Source organism: Choloepus didactylus, assembly GCF_015220235.1.
Source record: "Choloepus didactylus isolate mChoDid1 chromosome 11 unlocalized genomic scaffold, mChoDid1.pri SUPER_11_unloc2, whole genome shotgun sequence".
Taxonomy (NCBI): Eukaryota; Metazoa; Chordata; class Mammalia; order Pilosa; family Megalonychidae; genus Choloepus; species Choloepus didactylus.
The window spans coordinates 990293-1012662 of NW_023637579.1; the positions used below are offsets into that span (position 1 = coordinate 990293).

Genomic DNA, 22370 nt, shown 5'->3' on the forward strand with positions numbered 1-22370 from the left:
TTCTCACCTCCATGCTGGCTGCTGAGTAGTCACTACTTAGTCTTATGCTGTTTCCTTTGTACATGAATTGCTTTTCTCTTGCTGCTTTCAGAACTTGCTCCTGATCTTCCATGTTTGACAGTGTGATCAGAATATGTCTCGGAGTGGGTTTATTTGGATTTATTCTATTTGGAGTTCACGGGGCATTTATGATTTGTGTATTTATGGTGTTTAGAAGATTTGGGAAGTTTTCCCCAACCATTTTTTTGAAAACTCTTCCTAGACCTTTATGCTTTTCTTCCCCTTCTGGAACACCAATGAGTCTTATATTCAGACGTTTTATATTATCTATGATATCCCTGGTGTCCGTTTCAATTTTTTCGATTTTTTTCCCCATTCTTTCTTTTATGCTTTCATTTTCCATTCTGTCATCTTCCAGATCACTGATTCGTTGTTCAGCTTCCTCTAGCCTTGTATTATGAGTATCCAGAATCTTTTTAATTTGATCAACATTCTCCTTAATTTCCATAAGGTCATCTATTTTTTTATTTAGTCTTGCAATGTCTTCTTTATGCTCTTCTAGGGTCTTCTTGATATCCTTTGTATCCCGTACTATGGTCTCATTGTTCATCTTTAGTTCTTTGAGTAGTTGCTCTAGGTGCTGTGTCTCTTCTGATCTTTTGATTTGGGTGCTTGGGCTTGGGTTATCCATATCATCTGGTTTTTTCATATGCTTTAAATTTTTCTGATGTTTTTGGCCTCTTGGCATTTCCTTAACTTGATAGGGTTCTTTTAGGATTTGTAGACCAATTGAAGTCCTTATCTCTAATTTATCACATCTACAGGTTCGTGGAGTACACTTTAACTAACCAGCAGGTGGCGTCCACGAGCCACCTGTTCTCCACAAGCCAGTTCTCCCCTGCTTTACTTTTGTGATGAGTGGGGGAGTAAGTCTTGTGGGGTCCAATTGGTGTACCAAGCTTGCATGTGTAGTTGGTGTTGCCCGCCCTTTATATGGGGTGTGTGTCTGGGCAGTCAGGGAGGGGGGTGGCTCTAACAATCAAATCTCCCTGGTGTTCCTGGAGTTTTAAAGGTGCTGCAATAGTCTAATCCTTCAGTTCAGTCCTGCCACAGTTTGTCTCTGCCACTGACCCACAAGTCCTTGGTATTGGAGTATGGCTCCTGAGACTTGTAAGTGGGTCCCTCTTCCAGGCTGTGCACCCCCTGGTCCTCTGTTGAGGGATGACTGTGCTATGTCACAGGTGAGTGCCGTCCCCCCAGGGTGGTTCTGGGCTGCTGGGCTGTGTAGGGAGGCTCCCAGTCTGCTGAAATGATGTCTGAATGGGGCTTTGTTAATTCACACTGCTCCACCTTCCCAAGTCTGGGACAACCAGCTGAGGCTGCAGGGAAGGGTAATGTCCACGCCAAGTTTTGTGGTGTGTGCCTGTTATTTGAAGCACTTCTGTCACACTGGGTTGTCTGGGGCAGCTCTGGGCTATGGGGCTGGCAATGGGCAGGAGTGTTTACTGTCCACCAGGATGATGGCTGTGAGTGGACACCCCACTTTTCTTGGGAAGTTGTGGTGTTCAGTGAATTTTCTAAGCCACTGGATTATTGCCTTTTGTCTCAGAGCTCTCTTAGTTCTGCTCTTGTCTTGACCTGCCCAAATTGCACGTCTTTGAGGCTTTCTGTATTGGGCTTCTTAGAGTAATTGTTTTAGAAAAAGAAAAAAAGATTAAAAAACAAAAAAGGGCCCTCCTCACAGATCTAATGGGTTATTGAAATGCTAAGAGACAAAGCAATTAGGGCCATTAAGGAAAGGTCCACAGGGCAGAGAGATCAGTTTTTCTTTGGGATTTGCATATGAGCGTCAGGGCCTGAGCTCTGCCCTTCCCCTATGTTCACCAGATCTCCAAAAATCCTCCACTTTTATTTTATGAGTTTTTCTTGGTGTTTTTTGCTATGCCTGTCTCCTCTCTGCTGGGCTGGCTGCTCTCAGATTCTCTGGTGTCTGGTCTCAGTCTATCTATGGTTGGAGTTTGGATCAGTAGAATGAGTTTCCGATAAGGGCTGCCACTGCAGTTCTCCCTTCTCCTTCCTGGAGCTGACAGCCCCTCCTCCCACGGGACTGAGCCTGGCAGGGAGGGGCGTGGGTCCCCTGGCCGCAAAAACTCGCAGACTTCGCTGATCTCAGCAGTTCGACGTGTTCATCAGTGTTGTATGAAGTATGCCCAAAGTCAAATTGCTCTGTGGTGTCCAGTCCACGCAGTTCCTGGCTTTCTACCTACTTTCCTGGAGGAGTAACTAAAACATACAGCTCACCAATCCACCATCTTGTCCCCTCCTCAATGTCCATGATTAACTTTCTTTCATGAACTGGAACAAGTATATGACACTATTACAATAAGTTAATAATAGAGGAGTATATGGGGAAAATGTAACTATTAACTATGGACTATAGCTAACAGTAATATTTTAATATTCTTTCAACAGTAACAAAGGGACTACACCAATACTATGGATGAATAATGGTGGTAAGGGGTATAGGAGGATTTGGGTTTCATTTTTTATTGTTATTTCTTTTCTGGAGCAATGAAAATGTTCTAAAATTGATCATGGTGATGCATGCAAATCTATGTGATGATATTGTGAGCCAGGGATTGTATACCTCAGATGGTTGGTATGGTGTATGGATATATATCAATAAAACTGCATTAAAAAATAATCCAGTGACATAAGCTCCCCTAGAACAGTTTATGTGAAAGAGGATATGCCTGTTGTTTTGCCTAGTATAATCTGAATCCACAACATATCCCTAGAGCAGAATAATCATTTAGGATACATTTAATCCACCTATTTCTTTTTTTCAAGAAATATTCATTGAATTTCCAGCACAGTTCTGAGTGTATGTCACTGAATAGAATAAAAACATGAAATTTGTGTTCAAGATTTCATTCTAGTGGGTATAAAGGTAGATATAAGATCTAAGTAAAGAAACAAATTTCTTGTAGGTAGTTGTACATGTAAAAGAATGTAAAATAGGGTATGTATATAAAGCATAAAAATAAAACAGAAAATAACATAAAACAAAATGGATAAGCTGTTCTAGACATATCTTGAGAAATTAGAGGAATTACATATTTAGATAGATAGATGATAGATAGATAGATAGATAGATAGATAGATAGATAGAGATAGAGATAGAGACAGATTTAAGAGACTCACCCACTGAGACCAGATGACTGATATTCTCCAGCATCACATTGCTGAACAGCTTTCTCTGGTATGTGTCCAGCAGGGACCACTCTTCTTGGGTGAAGTCTATAATTATATCTTTCAAGTTCACTAACTCCTAAAAACATCACAGACATTTGGTTTCAGAGAGGGCCGTCTCTACCAATGTCCAGAGTGGAATGTTTGAGAGGACAGCACTAAGGAAATGGTGACAGTTTATAGAAAGCTCACACTGAGTAGGAGTTTCAAGTCAGATAATTCACAGTGCTGGTATTTGTCTTCCACATATAGAGACATGAATGCATACTGAATATTTAAAACTCCATTTATAAAACAGAATCACAAGGCATACGGTATGGTATAACCTGGAAATTTCCTAACAAACTGGATGTTATGACTTCCAGATGGTGATACACAATTTGCACTTGTGCATTCATAACTAAAACACCCTTTACTACCAATTTCAAGCAAATTTTCAGACTCATCAAAATACAAACAATATCATGATTTGTCACTTTTATCTATGGCTAGACTACTGCCCCAGATGACCTCAGCTTCCTCTCATCCATGAAATCATTTCAGAACATGCTACAAGGTCTGAAAGATCCATTAAGCCTATGTGCAAAATGCTTCCTATCTAAACATAAGTCATAGGTATATTATTCATTAGAATGCAGAAAATCTTTCAGCAAAGTCTACCATTCGGCAGAACTGAGTCCCATGCAGAATCTGGGATCAGTACATGCTGCTTTGCTCAACTTTATATAACTCAGGTCTTCATCATAAAATGAAAGTACAGACAGTTCAGCAGCACACACTACAGACCCCTGAGCCTGCTGTACTGAAGGATGGTCCTAGCCTGACCATTCCAGGGTCATAAGACCTTCCAAACTCAGCTTTAAATGGGACTTCCAAATACCCATGTTCATTGTCTCTCTTGTATTGTCACATCTTCTTTTTGTTCAAGAATATAAGAAGGCTCTTGATCCATTCTGGTTTCTCCAATTCTTCATCAATTTTCACAGGGCCATAAATTGTATTCTACATACCCTAGTCCTTCTTCTGAATGCATGCCAAAATGAAAGAAACAATATTTCTAAAAATTATTTCCATCTATAATGTTGAATAAAGGTTATCTACAAAATTGGAATTTGGGCAATTGGGGACAACTGGGTAAGGAGAATTTTGGTTACCTTTAAAAAATTTTTTTCAAAATGGGCAAATATATATAAATAATTTAAGAAATTAGAAATTGGGGAAAATAAATGATTCCTCTTTTCCTTATATTACCTAACCCTCACTTTTGTTCTTCTCAACAATACACAGCTCTGCACCCTAGCACCTGTGACACTGTATTGACTGAACACACTTGCCGAAACATTAGTCTCCCTACTGACTATAAACCTCTGCTCTTATTCTTCTCTATCACCCATGGTCACTGCATGCCAAAGCCAACTGCAGGCATTAACAGGATCAATGAGTGTGCTATTTCTTCAATAAGGAAATGGGCTGGATGAGAAAATAACCTATTTCTCCAGTGAATGCAGAGCCTTAAATGGAATCTGGAAAACATCTGTATAATGTTGGTAAGGAGATTACTTACTGATGAACCCCTAACCTACCACTGCCTTCCCAGAAGACTGGATAAACTTAACTGGAGCTCAGATCCTTGAATATCTCCTAAATGAGCTTACAATATCCATGCCCATCTGCTGCCAACACAGGTATCATTTCAGTAGAAAGAATAATTCTCTACTCACCAGTGGTTGCATTGTCAATATCTCAGCTGCCAACTGTCTTCCTCTAGACATTTTCACTCAACCAGATAAGCACTAGGTGAACAAAGCTGAGAAAAGAGAGAGAAGCTATGAGACTGGTCTTTTCCCAATTTCCAGACCCATGTGTCAAGAATCCAAACCCTTTACCTGGAAGTAACCCTGGCCCAATCAACAGGAACAGTAAGTGTGCAAAAAGAGAAATAGGTGGAGAATCCTTCTATTCCAAGGTCAAGAGTAAGCAGATTTTGGCTACTCTGGATAATAAAGAAGATATGAATAATTGCATTGTATAGATAAAGAACATGAAAATCATTGAGTTTTGTATATTCATTAGTACATGGTATTCAGATCTTCAGTTTCCTCCCTGATTCAAATCACTGAGCCATTACCTCTAGATAAACCACTCTGGAATTTCCCAGATAAGAATATATCTGGCTTATCACAATCCATCCCAACCTCCCATACTCCCTTCCTGCCATACCTTGTACCTGCATTTATGAGTACACTTGCCCTAAATCACCTTGGTTCTTCTACACAGGATTTCTAAAAATATAAATCTTTCAACAACTTCTAGATCTTGTCCCACTGGACTGATATAACACCCAAGATACTGAAGAATGTATTTCATTACAGGGTTGGTCAATTCAAGGACTTGTTCCATTTGGAGGGATCAGTGGCTCCCATCATACAAATCTAATCCTGAAAATGCACTACACATCAGAAAATACTAGAAGAACATGGGTCACAATGTCTCAAAATCCCCATAAGATTAGGAGACTTAGATAATGTAGAATGAAGAATTTGGGAGAAAATCTTTTTCCTCAATCTTATATTTTGTAAAGTAGCTGCTGAAATCTTATCCTATATAATCATCCTCAGTTGTAACACCCTGCATTTCATAATCTATAGACATGAAGTCTTCTGTACTCTAAATTCTCCCCTAAAACTCTGTTAATAAGTACACGCTTTTCATGGACAAATGATGATACTGTCAGAAACTGAAGTTAGATTAACTTGCCCATTTCTACCTGAGTCCAGAACAGCAATACATATATTAAATTTGCTTGGAGACTTACATATTTGGTTATTTAATCCTCAAAGAAAACCTGCTGATTAAGGCTAATTTACCTATCTGACAAATTAAATGAGCAGAGGTTCACAAATTTTTAGTAATGCTAAAAATTGCATGGCTAGAAAAAGACAGCCAGAGTTTGAATTTTTTCTGCTGTCTTCCAGTTCAAATTCCTTAAGGTTTAACCTGGAATGACACCTCTCATTTTGATAATCAGGGTCCCCCAATTGTGAAAATCCCCTCTTCATATGGTTTGTTCACAGAATTACACCCCCCTGCTCAGCTTCTCCTACTACTTAGGAAGCTTTATAGAATTGAATCCACTATCCAAACATCAACCTCCAACTCACCTGATGTATACTGTCCAGTATTATACACATTTACTCATTTCAACAGACACTTAGTGAAAACATTTCTCATGTCCTTCTGAGTATTTACCATGCCTGTATCCAACAGCAGTGACTTCAATTACCTGCCTTGTCCATGACTGCATGGATACAGAACATGACTAAGATGTTGATCAGGTCTCAACATAATGTTCCTATCCTTCAGATCACTCATATAATTTGTCATTACACATTTATTTGTCTTTGTGTCCCTCTTACAGGTCTAATCGCAGAAAACTATTCCCTGAATGATTTTAGGCAAGTTTCACTTTGAAATTACTGCTGTACTATGAAACCAGAGAAACTGAATGTCCACAGGAACCTAACCTGACCTCGGTTGGCCTGGGCCCAAATCCCTCAGTCAAATCCAACAATTATATTCTGATTAACAAAATCACTTACAAAATAAATAAGGACTGCCCCTTGTGTTTAACATTCTCTTCCTTGCTCAACAAACCCAAGCAGACCAAAAATGCAAGGAAAGTAAGACTTATTGATGATGTTATTACCACATTCCAATGCTCAGAGCTTCTCTCTTGCTCTGGGAAAAGGAGCATTTTCATAGAGGATTCTCTGTTGATGCAGTTGATAGTGTCACCAGTACTGTAATCTAATAGACATGGCCTAATTAATTCAAATGTCAGTGAAGATACATCTAACCAAGGCATACCTTCTTTAACACATTCTTTGCACTCATATTAGATAAATCATGTAGCTACAATTAAGGAACAGATTGTGCTCTTTAACTACTTCTAAAATCTCAATATTAACCTTCATATCTTTTCCCAGAGGTCTCAGTCTTTTGTGGATTTTGTGCTCTGCAAGTATTCTAGAGTATTTACAAGAAGAACTCCTTGCTGCTCTTCATTTCTAATCTAACAGCATTCTCTGAGAATGTGTGCATCAGTACAGTCTATATAAGCAGAAATATTTGTGCTGAATATATATTCAAAGAAAAACATTCACTGTTTTGAAGTATGCATGTTTTACAACTGAACACTGGAAACACAGTCCCATGTATATTCATGTCAGATTTTGCTGCTATTCTAAAAATTGTAAAATCCTATAAGCTTAAAAATATTGGGGATTCCCAGAATAAATAATCTAGTTTCATTATTGATTTTCCTATAATTAGGATGTACACTAATATTTTTATTAGATCCAGTCAAGCATCATGTATTGCATTTAATTGTCACTGTCTTTTTGGTTTCTCTCCCTTTCTTTAATTGTGGAATCATATATACAACATAAATTTTCCTGTTTCAACCACCCCACTGCAAATGATTCAATGGGATTAATCACATGCAAAATGTAGTGAACTTTTCACTTTATTAGAAATTTCCAATCACCCCAAACAGGAATTCTACAACCAGTATTGACTATATTTTAAAATTTGTTTGTCAAAAAATTAAAAACAAACAAAAAAACACATTTCAAAGTAACAAAGCAAAGGATCAAGAAAAACAAAAAACCTAAAATAACTACTTTCCTTCCAACACGTTCCTAACATACCCCAAGAAAATTACCAAACCATAATCAGAGAAATAAGAAAAACCAAATAACTTAAAATAACTACACTGAAGCTAACTTTTGTTAATTCAATAGCTTTTTTTTTTACTTCTTCAAGAGAATTTAAAAAAACAATTCAAAATAAACAAAGGAATAAAAAAACACAAATAGCCTAAATAACTCTATTGCTTCCAACATGTTTCTACCATACCCCAAGAAAATTAAACCCTAACAAAACAAAGGAATAAGAAAAAAATAACCTAAAACAATTAAATTGCTTCCAACATGTTCCTACCATACCCAAGAAAGACTGCAAACCATAATCATTCCTGAGGATTCCCGTAACATTGAGATTACCCTCAATAGCTTATCTGTTCTTATTAGATTATGGGTTCCCCCGTCACTAGTTGCTGTCTATCTCTAGGACCCCTATATTATACAATATAAGCCATTTATTTCACATTTTTCAGAGTTCATATTCATGGTAACACACAATATTTCACTTTTTGTGTCTAGCTTATTTCACTCAGCATTACGTCTTCAAGGTACATCCACCTTGTCACATGTTTCAGGACCTCTGTCCTTCTTACTGCCATGTAGTATTCCATTGTGTGTGTATATATATATATATATGACTTTTTATCCAATCATCTGTTGAAGGACATTTGGATTGTTTCCATTTCTTGGCAATGTGAATAATGCCACTATGAACATTGGTGTGCAAATATTTGTTCATGTCACTGCTTTCAGGCCTTCTGGGTATATACTGCAAAGTGAAATTGCTGGATTGAAGGGTAACTCGATATCTAGTTTTCTAAGGAACAACCCAACTGTCTTCCAGAGTGACTGTACCATTATACAGTTCTACCAACAATGAATAAAAGTTCCAATTTCTCCACATCCTCACCAGCATTTGTAGTTTCCTGTCTGTTTAATGGCAGCTATTCTAATTGATGTGAGATATCTCACTGTGGTCTTAATTTCCATCTCCCTAATAGCTAGTGAAGATGAATTTTTCCATGTGTTTTTTAGCCATTTGTATTTTATCTTCAGAGAAATGTCTTTTCATATCTTTTGCCCATTTTATAATTGGGCTGTCTGTACTATAGTTGAGTTGTAGGATTTCTTTATATATGCAAGATGTCAGTCTTTTGTCAGATAAATGGTTTCCAAATATTTTTTCCCATTGAATTGGCTGCCTCTTCACTTTTTTGACAAATTCCTTTGAGGTACAGAAGCTTTTAATTTTGAGGACTTCCCATATATCTAATTCTCTTTCACTGCTTGTGCTTTGGGTGTAAGGTCTAAGAAGTGACCTCCTAATACAAGGTCTTGAGGTTTCTCTACATTATCTTCCAGCTTTATGGTAGTGTCTCTTCTATTGAGGTCTGTAACACAGTCTGAGTTAATTTTTGTGTAGGGTACAAGGTAGGGGTCCTCTTTCATTCTTTTGGAAATGGATATCCAGCTCTCCCAGCCCCATTTGTTAAACAGATTGTTATGTACCAGTTCAGTGGTTTTGGGGGCCTTATCAAAGATCAGTTGACTGTAGACCTGGGGGTCCAACTCTGAATTCTCAGTTAATTCCATTGATCAATATGTCAGTCTTTGTGCCAGTACCATGCTGTTTTGACTACTGTGGCTATATAATAAGCTTCAAAGTCAGGGATTGTAAGTCCTCCTGCTTTGTTTTTCTTTTTTAGAATTTTTTAGCAATTCAAGGCATCCTTCTCTTCCAAATAAATTTGATACCTAGCTTTTCCAATTCTGCAAAGTAGGTTGTTGAAATTTTTATTGGAATTGCATTGAATCTGTAGATGAGTTTGGGTAGAATTGACATCTTAATGACATTTATCCTTCCTATCCATGAACATGTAATATTTTTCCATCTGTTTAGGTCCCCTTCTATTTCTTTTACTAAAGTTATGTAATTTTCTATGTCTTTTACAGCCTTGTTTAAGTTTATTCCTAGGTACTTGATTTTTTTAGTTGCTATTGAGAATGGATCTTCTCCTTGAGTGTTTCTTCAATTAGGTCATTTCTAGTGTATAGGAACATTACTGAATTATGTGCATTAATCTTGTATCCTGCTACTTTGCTAAACTTGTTTGTTAGCTCAAGTAGCGGTGTCATTGACTTCTCAGGGTTTTCCAAATATATAATCATATCATCTGCAGTTTTATTTCTTCTCTTCCAATTTGGATGCCTTTTATTTCTTTGTTTTGCCAGATTGTTCTGGCTAGCAGTTCTAGCACAATGTTGAATAACAGTAGTGAGTGAAAGTGGGCATCCTTGTCTTATTCCTGATCTTAGAGGGAAGGCTTTCAGTTTCTCACCATTGAGTACTATGCTGGCTGTGGGTTTTTCATATATTCTGTTAATCATATTGAGGAAGTTACCATTAATTCCTACCTTTTGAAGTGTTTTTATCAAGAAAGGGTGCTAGATTTTGTCAAATACCTTTTCAGCAATCTATTGAAATGATCGTTTGATTTTTCCCTTTTGATTTGTTAATGTGCTGTATTACATTATTTTTCTTATGTTGATCCATTTAATATTAAAAGTGTGAAAGTGTTCAAGCATATCTTGAGATATAGAACAAAAATTCTTTTAGAAGCAAAATCAAGCCATGTATTTTCACTTTAGGTACAGGCATTTGATTATGAAGTAACATTTTCTCTTTTCATTTGCTGTTTTGAAAGTTAAAAAAGTTGTATTCTGTATTATTTTATTAGAATTTATTTTAGGTAATGAATTACTCCATTTTCATTGTTTTCTTATATAGTCTTATGAGTTTTGAGCCTAGTTACACAACATTCTTGAGGCAAGTGATGATATCTTTTTGTCTTTAGGTCGACTTAAGTTATGCCAGTTAATGGGTGCAAAGTTATACTAGCAAATAAAACCATCTGGAACTGTGGAATTTCAGAGCTACAATATGAGAGATCATTTAAAAGAAAAAAATGCAAGGATGTTTTGAACACATAATCCAGAACTATTTCATATTTGGAGATGGAAAACTCAATTAGAAATTCAGATATTTTCTACCAAAAATTGCTCTGAAGTTTTTTCTAACTGATGGCATTGGGTCACAGGTAAGGTCACTTAGTAAGTTTGAATTATCTGAGATGAGCAAGCTTTCAAAAGGTGATGAGTCCATCTATGGTCTGATGAGGAAACTGAAATATCCCATTGGTGAATTTCATGTTCAGGTCTACGTATCAGATATGAGATTTGGTCTGGAAAATTTAAGTGTTATAAACATAAAGAAAATAAGGTAAAGAATGGAAGATACTGCCTAGATAGAGAGGGAGAAAAAAAGGAAGGGCTGAGACTAAGTCTTGTAGAGCTTCAATAATTAATGTTTCAGAAAGAGCTTGCAAATACCTAGAAAGTGGATCTAGAGAAATACAGGTGAATATTGTAAGCTAAGAGACCAGCACAGAGATAGATTCTAGAAACAAGCAATCAGTGAGCTTGTTGAGGAATCTTGTAGGATAACAAGGCATTCAGTGGATTCACTGAAGTGGAGATAACCAGACTCTTAAGGGAATGGATTTATGTTTAAAACATACCAGAGTGTGTTCCAGTTTGCTAATGTTGCTGTTTTGCAAAATTCCAGAAATGGATAGGCTTTTATAAAGAGGGTTTATTTGATTAAAAAGTTATAGTCCTGAGGCGGGGCAAGATGGCAGACTGGTGAGCTGTAAGTTTTAGCTACTCCTCCAGGAAAGTAGGTAAAAAGCCAGGAACTGCGTGGACTGGACACCACAGAGCAATCTGTCTTTGGGCATACTTCATACAACACTCATGAAAACGTGGAACTGCTGAGATCAGCGAAATCTGTAAGTTTTTGCGGCCAGGGGACCCGCGCCCCTCCCTGCCAGGCTCAGTCCCGGGGGAGGAGGGGCTGTCAGCTCCGGGAAGGAGAAGGGAGAATTGCAGTGGCTGCTCTTATCGGAAACTCATTCTACTGATTCAAACTCCAACTATAGATAGACTGAGACCAGACACCAGAGACTCTGAGAGCAGCCAGCCCAGCAGAGAGGAGACAGGCATAGAAAAAAAACAACACGAAAAACTCCAAAATAAGAGCGGAGGATTTTTGGAGTTCTGGTGAACGCAGAGGGGGGAAGGGCGGAGCTCAGGCCTTCAGGCGCATATGCAAATCCCGAAGCAAAGCTGATCTCTCTGCCCTGTGCACCTTTCCTTAATGGCCCTGGTTGCTTTGTCTATTAGCATTTCAATAACCCATTAGATCTCTGAGGAGGGCCGTTTTTTTTTGTTTTTTTGTTTTGTTTTTTTTTTTTAAATCCTTTTTGCTTTTTCTAAAACAATTACTCTAAGAAGCTCAATACAGAAAGCTTCAAAGAATTGCAATTTGGGCACGTCAAGTCAAGAGCAGAACTAAGAGAGCTCTGAGACAAAAGGCAATAATCCAGTGGCTGAGAAAATTCACTAAACAACACAACTTCCCAAGAAAAGGGGGGTGTCCGCTCACAGCCACCATCCTGGTGGACAGGAAACACTCCTGCCCATCGCCAGCCCCATAGCCCAGAGCTGCCCCAGACAACCCAGTGTGACGGAAGTGCTTCAAATAACAGGCACACACCACAAAACTGGGCGTGGACATTAGCCTTCCCTGCAACCTCAGCTGAATGTCCCAGAGCTGGGAAGGGGGAGCGGTGTGAATTAACAAAGCCCCATTCAGGCATCATTTGAGCAGACTGGGAGCCTCCCTACACAGCCCAGCAGCCCAGAACTGCCCTGGGGGGACGGCACTCACCTGTGACATAGCACAGTCATCCCTCAACAGAGGACCCAGGGTGCACAGCCTGGAAGAGGGGCCCACTTGCAAGTCTCAGGAGCCATACGCCAATACCAAAGACTTGTGGGTCAGTGGCAGAGACAAACTGTGGCAGGACTGAACTGAAGGATTAGACTATTGCAGCAGCTTTAAAACTCTAGGATCATCAGGGAGATTTGATATTTAGGGCCACCCCCCCTCCCCGACTGCCCAGAAACACGCCCCACATACAGGGCAAGCAACACCAACTACACACGCAAGCTTGGTACACCAATTGGGCCCCACAAGACTCACTCCCCCACTCACCAAAAAGGCTAAGCAGGGGAGATCTGGCTTGTGGAGAACAGGTGGCTCATGGACGCCACCTGCTGGTTAGTTAGAGAAAGTGTACTCCACGAAGCTGTAGATCTGATAAATTAGAGATAAGGACTTCAACTGGTCTACAAACCCTAAAAGAACCCTATCAAGTTCAGCAAATGCCATGAGGCCAAAAACAACAGAAAATTATAAAGCATATGAAAAAACCAGACGATATGGATAACCCAAGCCCAAGCACCCAAATCAAAAGACCAGAAGAGACACAGCACCTAGAGCAGCTACTCAAAGAACTAAAGATGAACAATGAGACCATAGTACGGGATATGAAGGAAATCAAGAAGACCCTAGAAGAACATAAAGAAGACATTGCAAGACTAAATAAAAAAATGGATGATCTTATGGAAATTAAAGAAACTGTTGACCAAATTAAAAAGATTCTGGACACTCATAGTACAAGACTAGAGGAAGTTGAACAACGAATCAGTGACCTCGAAGATGACAGAATGGAAAATGAAAGCATAAAAGAAAGAATGGGGAAAAAAATTGAAAAACTCGAAATGGACCTCAGGGATATGATAGATAATATGAAACGTCCGAATATAAGACTCATTGGTGTCCCAGAAGGGGAAGAAAAGGGTAAAGGTCTAGGAAGAGTATTCAAAGAAATTGTTGGGGAAAACTTCCCAAATCTTCTAAACAACATAAATACACAAATCATAAATGCTCAGCGAACTCCAAATAGAATAAATCCAAAAAAACCCACTCCGAGACATATACTGATCACACTGTCAAACATAGAAGAGAAGGAGCAAGTTCTGAAAGCAGCAAGAGAAAAGCAATTCACCACATACAAAGGAAACAGCATAAGACTAAGTAGTGATACTCAGCAGCCACCATGGAGGTGAGAAGGCAGTGGCACGATATATTTAAAATTCTGAGTGAGAGGAATTTCCAGCCAAGAATACTTTATCCAGCAAAGCTCTCCTTCAAATTTGAGGGAGAGCTTAAATTTTTCACAGACAAAGAAATGCTGAGAGAATTTGCTAACAAGAGACCTGCCCTACTGGAGATACTAAAGGGAGCCCTACAGACAGAAAAACAAAGACAGGACAGAGAGACTTGGAGAAAGGTTCAGTACTAAAGAGATTCGGTATGGGTACAATAAAGGATATTAATAGAGAGAGGGAAAAATATGGCAAACATAATCCAAAGGATAAGATGGCCGATTCAAGAAATGCCTTCACGGTTTTAACGTTGAATGTAAATGGATTAAACTCCCCAATTAAAAGATATAGATTCGCAGAATGGATCAAAAAAAATGAACCATCAATATGTTACATACAAGAGACTCATCTTAGACACAGGGACACAAAGAAACTGAAAGTGAAAGGATGGAAAAAAATATTTCATGCAAGCTACAGCCAAAAGAAAGCAGGTGTAGCAATATTAATCTCAGATAAAATAGACTTCAAATGCAGGGATGTTTTGAGAGACAAAGAAGGCCACTACATACTAATAAAAGGGGCAATTCAGCAAGAAGAAATAACAATCGTAAATGTCTATGCACCCAATCAAGGTGCCACAAAATACATGAAAGAAACACTGGCAAAACTAAAGGAAGCAATTGATGTTTCCACAATAATTGTGGGAGACTTCAACACATCACTCTCTCCTATAGATAGATCAACCAGACAGAAGACCAATAAGGAAACTGAAAACCTAAACAATCTGATAAATGAATTAGATTTAACAGACATCTACAGGACATTACATCCCAAATCACCAGGATACACATACTTTTCTAGTGCTCACGGAACTTTCTCCAGAATAGATCATATGCTGGGACATAAAACAAGCCTCAATAAATTTAAAAAGACTGAAATTATTCAAAGCACATTCTCTGACCACAATGGAATACAATTAGAAGTCAATAACCATCAGAGACTTAGAAAATTCACAAATACCTGGAGGTTAAACAACACACTCCTAAACAATCAGTGGGTTAAAGAAGAAATAGCAAGAGAAATTGCTAAATATATAGAGACGAATGAAAATGAGAACACAACATACCAAAACCTATGGGATGCAGCAAAAGCAGTGCTAAGGGGGAAATTTATAGCACTAAACGCATATATTAAAAAGGAAGAAAGAGCCAAAATCAAAGAACTAATGGATCAACTGAAGAAGCTAGAAAATGAACAGCAAACCAATCCTAAACCAAGTACAAGAAAAGAAATAACAAGGATTAAAGCAGAAATAAATGACATAGAGAAAAAAACAATAGAAAGGATAAATATCACCAAAAGTTGGTTCTTTGAGAAGATCAACAAGATTGACAAGCCCCTAGCTAGACTGACAAAATCAAAAAGAGAGAAGACCCATATAAACAAAATAATGAATGAAAAAGGTGACATAACTGCAGATCCTGAAGAAATTAAAAAAATTATAAGAGGATATTATGAACAACTGTATGGCAACAAACTGGATAATGTAGAAGAAATGGACAATTTCCTGGAAACATATGAACAACCTAGACTGACCAGAGAAGAAATAGAAGACCTCAACCAACCCATCACAAGCAAAGAGATCCAATCAGTCATCAAAAATCTTCCCACAAATAAATGCCCAGGGCCAGATGGCTTCACAGGGGAATTCTACCAAACTTTCCAGAAAGAACTGACACCAATCTTACTCAAACTCTTTCAAAACATTGAAAAAAATGGAACACTACCTAACTCATTTTATGAAGCTAACATCAATCTAATACCAAAACCAGGCAAAGATGCTACAAAAAAGGAAAACTACCGGCCAATCTCCCTAATGAATATAGATGCAAAAATCCTCAACAAAATACTTGCAAATCGAATCCAAAGACACATTAAAAAAATCATACACCATGACCAAGTGGGGTTCATTCCAGGCATGCAAGGATGGTTCAACATAAGAAAAACAATCAATGTATTACAACACATTAAAAACTCGAAAGGGAAAAATCAATTGATCATCTCAATAGATGCCGAAAAAGCATTTGACAAAATCCAACATCCCTTTTTGATAAAAACACTTCAAAAGGTAGGAATTGAAGGAAACTTCCTCAACATGATAAAGAGCATATATGAAAAACCCACAGCCAGCATAGTACTCAATGGTGAGAGACTGAAAGCCTTCCCTCTAAGATCAGGAACAAGACAAGGATGCCCGCTGTCACCACTGTTATTCAACATTGTGCTGGAAGTGCTAGCCAGGGCAATCCGGCAAGACAAAGAAATAAAAGGCATCCAAATTGGAAAAGAAGAAGTAAAACTGTCATTGTTTGCAGATGATATGATCTTATATCTAGAAAACCCTGAGAAATCAACGATACACCTACTAGAGCTAATAAACAAATTTAGCAAAGTAGCGGGATACAAGATTAATGCACATAAGTCAGTAATGTTTCTATATGCTAGAAATGAACAAACTGAAGAGACACTCAAGAAAAAGATACCATTTTCAATAGCAACTAAAAAAATCAAGTACCTAGGAATAAACTTAACCAAAGATGTAAAAGACCTATACAAAGAAAACTACATAACTCTACTAAAAGAAATAGAAGGGGACCTTAAAAGATGGAAAAATATTCCATGTTCATGGATAGGAAGGCTAAATGTCATTAAGATGTCAATTCTACCCAAACTCATCTACAGATTCAATGCAATCCCAATCAAAATTCCAACAACCTACTTTGCAGACTTGGAAAAGCTAGTGATCAAATTTATTTGGAAAGGGAAGATGCCTCGAATTGCTAAAGACACTCTAAAAAAGAAAAACGAAGTGGGAGGACTTACACTCCCTGACTTTGAAGCTTATTATAAAGCCACAGTTGCCAAAACAGCATGGTACTGGCACAAAGATAGACATATAGATCAATGGAATCGAATTGAGAATTCAGAGATAGACCCTCAGATCTATGGCCGACTGATCTTTGATAAGGCCCCCAAAGTCACCGAACTGAGTCATAATGGTCTTTTCAACAAATGGGGCTGGGAGAGTTGGATATCCATATCCAAAAGAATGAAAGAGGACCCCTACCTCACCCCCTACACAAAAATTAACTCAAAATGGACCAAAGATCTCAATATAAAAGAAAGTACCATAAAACTCCTAGAAGATAATGTAGGAAAACATCTTCAAGTCCTTGTATTAGGAGGCCACTTCCTAGACTTTACACCCAAAGCACAAGCAACAAAAGAGAAAATAGATAAATGGGAACTCCTCAAGCTTAGAAGTTTCTGCACCTCAAAGGAATTTCTCAAAAAGGTAAAGAGGCAGCCAACTCAATGAGAAAAAATTTTTGGAAACCATGTATCTGACAAAAGACTGATATCTTGCATATACAAAGAAATCCTACAACTCAATGACAATAGTACAGACAGCCCAATTATAAAATGGGCAAAAGATATGAAAAGACAGTTCTCTGAAGAGGAAATACAAATGGCCAAGAAACACATGAAAAAATGTTCAGCTTCACTAGCTATTAGAGAGATGCAAATTAAGACCACAATGAGATACCATCTAACACCGATTAGAATGGCTGCCATTAAACAAACAGGAAACTACAAATGCTGGAGGGGATGTGGAGAAATTGGAACTCTTATTCATTGTTGGTGGGACTGTATAATGGTTCAGCCACTCTGGAAGTCAGTCTGGCAGTTCCTTAGAAAACTAGATATAGAGCTACCATTCGATCCAGCGATTGCACTTCTCGGTATATACCCGGAAGATCGGAAAGCAGTGACACGAACAGATATCTGCACACCAGTGTTCATAGCAGCATTATTCACAATTGCCAAGAGATGGAAACAACCCAAATGTCCTTCAACAGATGAGTGGATAAATAAAATGTGGTATATACACACGATGGAATACTACGCGGCAGTAAGAAGGAACGATCTGGTGAAACATATGACAACATGGATGAACCTTGAAGACATAATGCTGAGCGAAATAAGCCAAGCACAAAAAGAGAAATATTATATGCTACCACTAATGTGAACTTTGAAAAATGTAAAACAAATGGTTTATAATGTAGAATGTAGGGGAACTAGCAGTGGAGAGCAATTAAGGAAGGGGGAACAATAATCCAAGAAGAACAGATAAGCTATTTAACGTTCTGGGGATGCCCAGAAATGACTATGGTCTGTTAATTTCTGATGGATGTAGTAGGAACAAGTTCACTGAAATGTTGCTATATTATGTAACTTTCTTGGGGTAAAGTAGGAACATGTTGGAAGTTAAGCAGTTATCTTAGGTTAGTTGTCTTTTTCTTACTCCCTTGTTATGGTCTCTTTGAAATGTTCTTTTATTGTATGTTTGTTTTCTTTTTAACTTTTTTTTTCATACAGTTGATTTAAAAAAGAAGGGAAAGTTAAATAAAAAAAAAAGAAAAGAAAAAAGACAAACAAGGAAAAAAAAAAAAAAGATGTAGTGCCCCATTGAGGAGCCTGTGGAGAATGCAGGGGTATTCGCCTACCCCACCTCCATGGTTGCTAACATGACCACAGACATAGGGGACTGGAGGTTTGATGGGTTGAGCCCTCTACCATAAGTTTTACCCTTGGGAAGACGGTTGCTGCAAAGGAGAGGCTAGGCCTCCCTGTATTTGTGCCTAAGAATCTCCTCCCGAATGCCTCTTTGTTGCTCAGATGTGGCCCTCTCTCTCTGGCTAAGCCAACTTGAAAGGTGAAATCACTGCCCTCCCCCCTACGTGGGATCAGACACCCAGGGGAGTGAATCTCCCTGGCAACGTGGAATATGACTCCCGGGGAGGAATGTAGACCCGGCATCGTGGGATGGAGAACATCTTCTTGACCAAAAGGGGGATGTGAAAGGAAATGAAATAAGCTTCAGTGGCAGAGAGATTCCAAAACGAGCCGAGAGATCACTCTGGTGGGCACTCTTACGCACACTTTAGACAACCTTTTTTAGGTTCTAAAGAATTGGGGTAGCTGGTGGTGGATGCCTGAAACTATTAAACTACAACCCAGAACCCATGAATCTCGAAGACAGTTGTATAAAAATGTAGCTTATGAGGGGTGACAGTGGGATTGGGAATGCCATAAGGACCAAACTCCACTTTGTCTAGTTTATGGATGGATGTGTAGAAAAGTAGGGGAAGCAAACAAACAGATAAAGGTACCCAGTGTTCTTTTTTACTTCAATTGCTCTTTTTCACTCTAATTATTATTCTTGTTATTTTTGTGTGTGTGCTAATGAAGGTGTCAGGGATTGATTTAGGTGATGAATGTACAACTATGTAATGGTACTGTAAACAATCGAAAGTACAATTTGTTTTCTATGACTGCGTGGTATGTGAATATATCTCAATAAAATGATGATTAAAAAAAATAATAAAAAAAAAAAAAGTTATAGTCCTAAGGCTGCAAAAGTGTTCAAACAAGGCATAAAATTGAATATACCTTCACTGAAGAAAGGCCACTGGTGTCCAGAAAACCTCTGTTAGCTGGGAAGGCACATGGCTGGCATCTGCTTGCTCCAGGTTGCATTTCAAAATGGCATTCTCCAAAGTGTTAGCTTCAGCCAGCTAGCTCCTTCTGTCCAAACTCTTATATGGGGCTTCAATGATTAAATCAAGACCCAAGCTGAAGGGGTGGGGCGACACCTCCATGGAAATAATCTAATCAAAGTTATTACCCATGGTTAGGTGGGTCACATCTCCATGGAAACAACCTAATCCAATGATCCCAACCTAATCAACACTAATACATAGGTCCCCACAAGATTGCATCAAGAAAGATGGCATTTGGGGAGACATAATACATCCAATCCAGTACAGAGTGCATTGAGAAAAAATGGGGAAAAGTTAAAATTGAAGTACTGAACATAAAGACTATATGAGTTTACTGCCTACTCTGTAAGAATTGAAATTTATATTTGAGTGGAACTCAAGGGTTTCACTTTTATTTATTCCCTATTAGTGGATTTTTTTTGTCTGAATATGGTTGTAAATATCACTAGAAAAACACTGAGAGAAATGTGACTAGGCTAATACATATGAAAATCATCCTTTTTATTAAACATACACGAAATTTTTGTGCTGATGACTACCTGCCTATATTAATTTAGAAGTTTTCCCTATTGTGTCACATAATCTTTGGGAGTGGATCTCAAATGTCTCTGTATAATGAATTCACCTAGGACCTTTAAAAAATTTGAATGCTTGCATCCCAGAGATATGAATTTAATTGTTCCATTGGTATGGCATGGGTATTTAGAATTTGAAAAGCCACTGGATGATTTCAGTAGGCATCAACATTGTGAGAACCACTTCTCTAAGGAGCTGAGACCCCAAAGAGGGCCTGAGGACTCATAGTGTGTGGTAAGTGGTTCTGCAGCATAAGCATGTCAGAGAGGTTGATAGAAAAACAGAATGGAAACCCCATGACAGACCTACTGAATCAGGATGTGTAGTTTAACAAAATTCCAGGGGATTCATAAGTACATTGAAGAATGAGCAGCACTGGTTCAGAATTCATTCTAATGTACTATTTCACCATGTTTAAACCCTGTGCTTCACAATGAAGATTCTGCCACTACCTCCTTCAGTTCATACCCAAAGATACTGTCAAGAAAAGTTATCTTAGGGATTTTGCCTACAATGTAATAATTCAGGTAGCCTGATCTTGGTGCCAAGTACCCCAGTTTCCCAAAGTTTTTTGATGCTTTGGTATAGGCTCAAAATAAGTATTCTTCAATTAAAATACTGAATACAAAAAAGCTTAGGATGGGAAACAGGAGTCAGTCCTGTTTCTCTACATTTCCACCTACGATTCCCAAACTGTTTTGAAATATTTTAACTCTTCTTGTATAAATCCAAAAATTTACACTATATGCATTCATTTTAAATTTTAACCTTTCCCAATTAATACTCAATACACATCTACAGTGTCTTTGCCAACACCAATACTTCCAAAAAATTATACCATTTTCGTTAATTCCATTTTGCCTCACTCAAATACTATTTATTGCTATGTTTGGCTAAATTTTGGTAAAAATGTCTTGCTTATGTAATTTCCTTTCTTGCATTATTTTGTCATTAGCTTCATTTTCTTTGTATCATTTACTATCAAAATTTTCCAAAATAATCATAAAGCTACTCCTGTGTTCTATTACAAATAGTCAGACTCATCTCATAATCTACTTTGTCCAAATATTTCTCCTTGAGTTATGTCTGTGAAATGAGGTGCCCCCAAACCTTGTCCTCCAAATGTCCTGTAGCAGCGAGGAAGAGACAATTCAACTTTCATCTAATTTTTGCCCTTTACACCTTTCCCAGTTTCTACCAGCCTACAGAAGGGGGTATAGAGCTGTCATTTACTATCTTGCTCAAACCCAAAAAGGAGCAATAAATTTAGTAATTTATATAGTCCTACAACCATGAATAATATGACTCAATATATTGTTAATGTCACTTATCAAATTAATATGCAATGCCACTAAAAATTCACACAAAATTTCCTGACAAAGTTGACAAACTGATTTTAATATGTATTTAAAAGACAAAGGCCTGAGAATAGTGCTATTGAACTCTTTGATCTGGTCACCACTTGGGCAATTTTTGTTCTCTATGCTCAGGGCCTCACAAGCAAGAATGGGGGGCACTGTCTCGGCAGGAGTCATTTATCTGGGTCATTAGGAGAAAGTAGACATGTTGTTATATACAGCAGCAAGGAAGAATATTTGGCACCCACATGATTTACTTGGGCTCCTCGCAATATTCCCCTATGTTAAATGGGCAAAAGCAACAAGCCCTGCCTGAGGAAGGCCATTGTGACCAGGAGATCACACCCATCAGAGCTGATTAGCTGGAACCTGTAAGCTCCTGTGGCTAGCAGTGGGGCAAGGTGGGGTTGAAGGAGATCTAGAATCAACAAGGTTGGAGATAATGAGTATCGGTTGTGGCCCCAAAAACACCTGCAGTGGTGGTGCCTTCAAGGTGTCAATAAGCTTTCTCTTGTAAGATTCCTGTAGGAAGAGTCCAACTGGATTCCTGGGGAGCTGCTCTTTAATATTTAAAGAGACATACAACTGGAAGAAGCAATGGATTGGATGGACATGGAGATGCTTTACCAGCCACCCCCCCACCTTAGGAGAACTTCTTGCCCCAATTCTGAATGTTGTCAACACTCTGATAATGTCCTTTGACTGTCAGGACATTTGGGGATCACCTCACCTGCAGAGATCCACATGCCACAAGGTCACATCCTCCTCAGAGTGATTAGTGGAGG

General features: G+C 38.3%; 1 protein-coding gene across 4 annotated transcripts in view; it reads right to left on the reverse strand.

The window, feature by feature from the left end:
- LOC119524569 (zinc finger protein 596-like) overlaps positions 1 to 22370 on the reverse strand; it is a 131102-nt gene that overhangs the window by 18068 nt on the left and 90664 nt on the right. For 2 of the 4 annotated variants that reach the window (XM_037823262.1, XM_037823261.1), the window contains 2 exons: positions 4974 to 5059; positions 3205 to 3331 (listed from right to left, as the gene is read on the reverse strand). In XM_037823262.1, the coding sequence (XP_037679190.1) occupies positions 3205 to 3331; positions 4974 to 5024 (178 nt within the window). In that variant the 5' untranslated portion in view covers positions 5025 to 5059. Of the gene's footprint in view, positions 1 to 3204; positions 3332 to 4973; positions 5246 to 22370 lie in introns of all 4 variants that reach the window. The other 2 variants (XM_037823263.1, XM_037823260.1) reach the window with 1 other exon arrangement.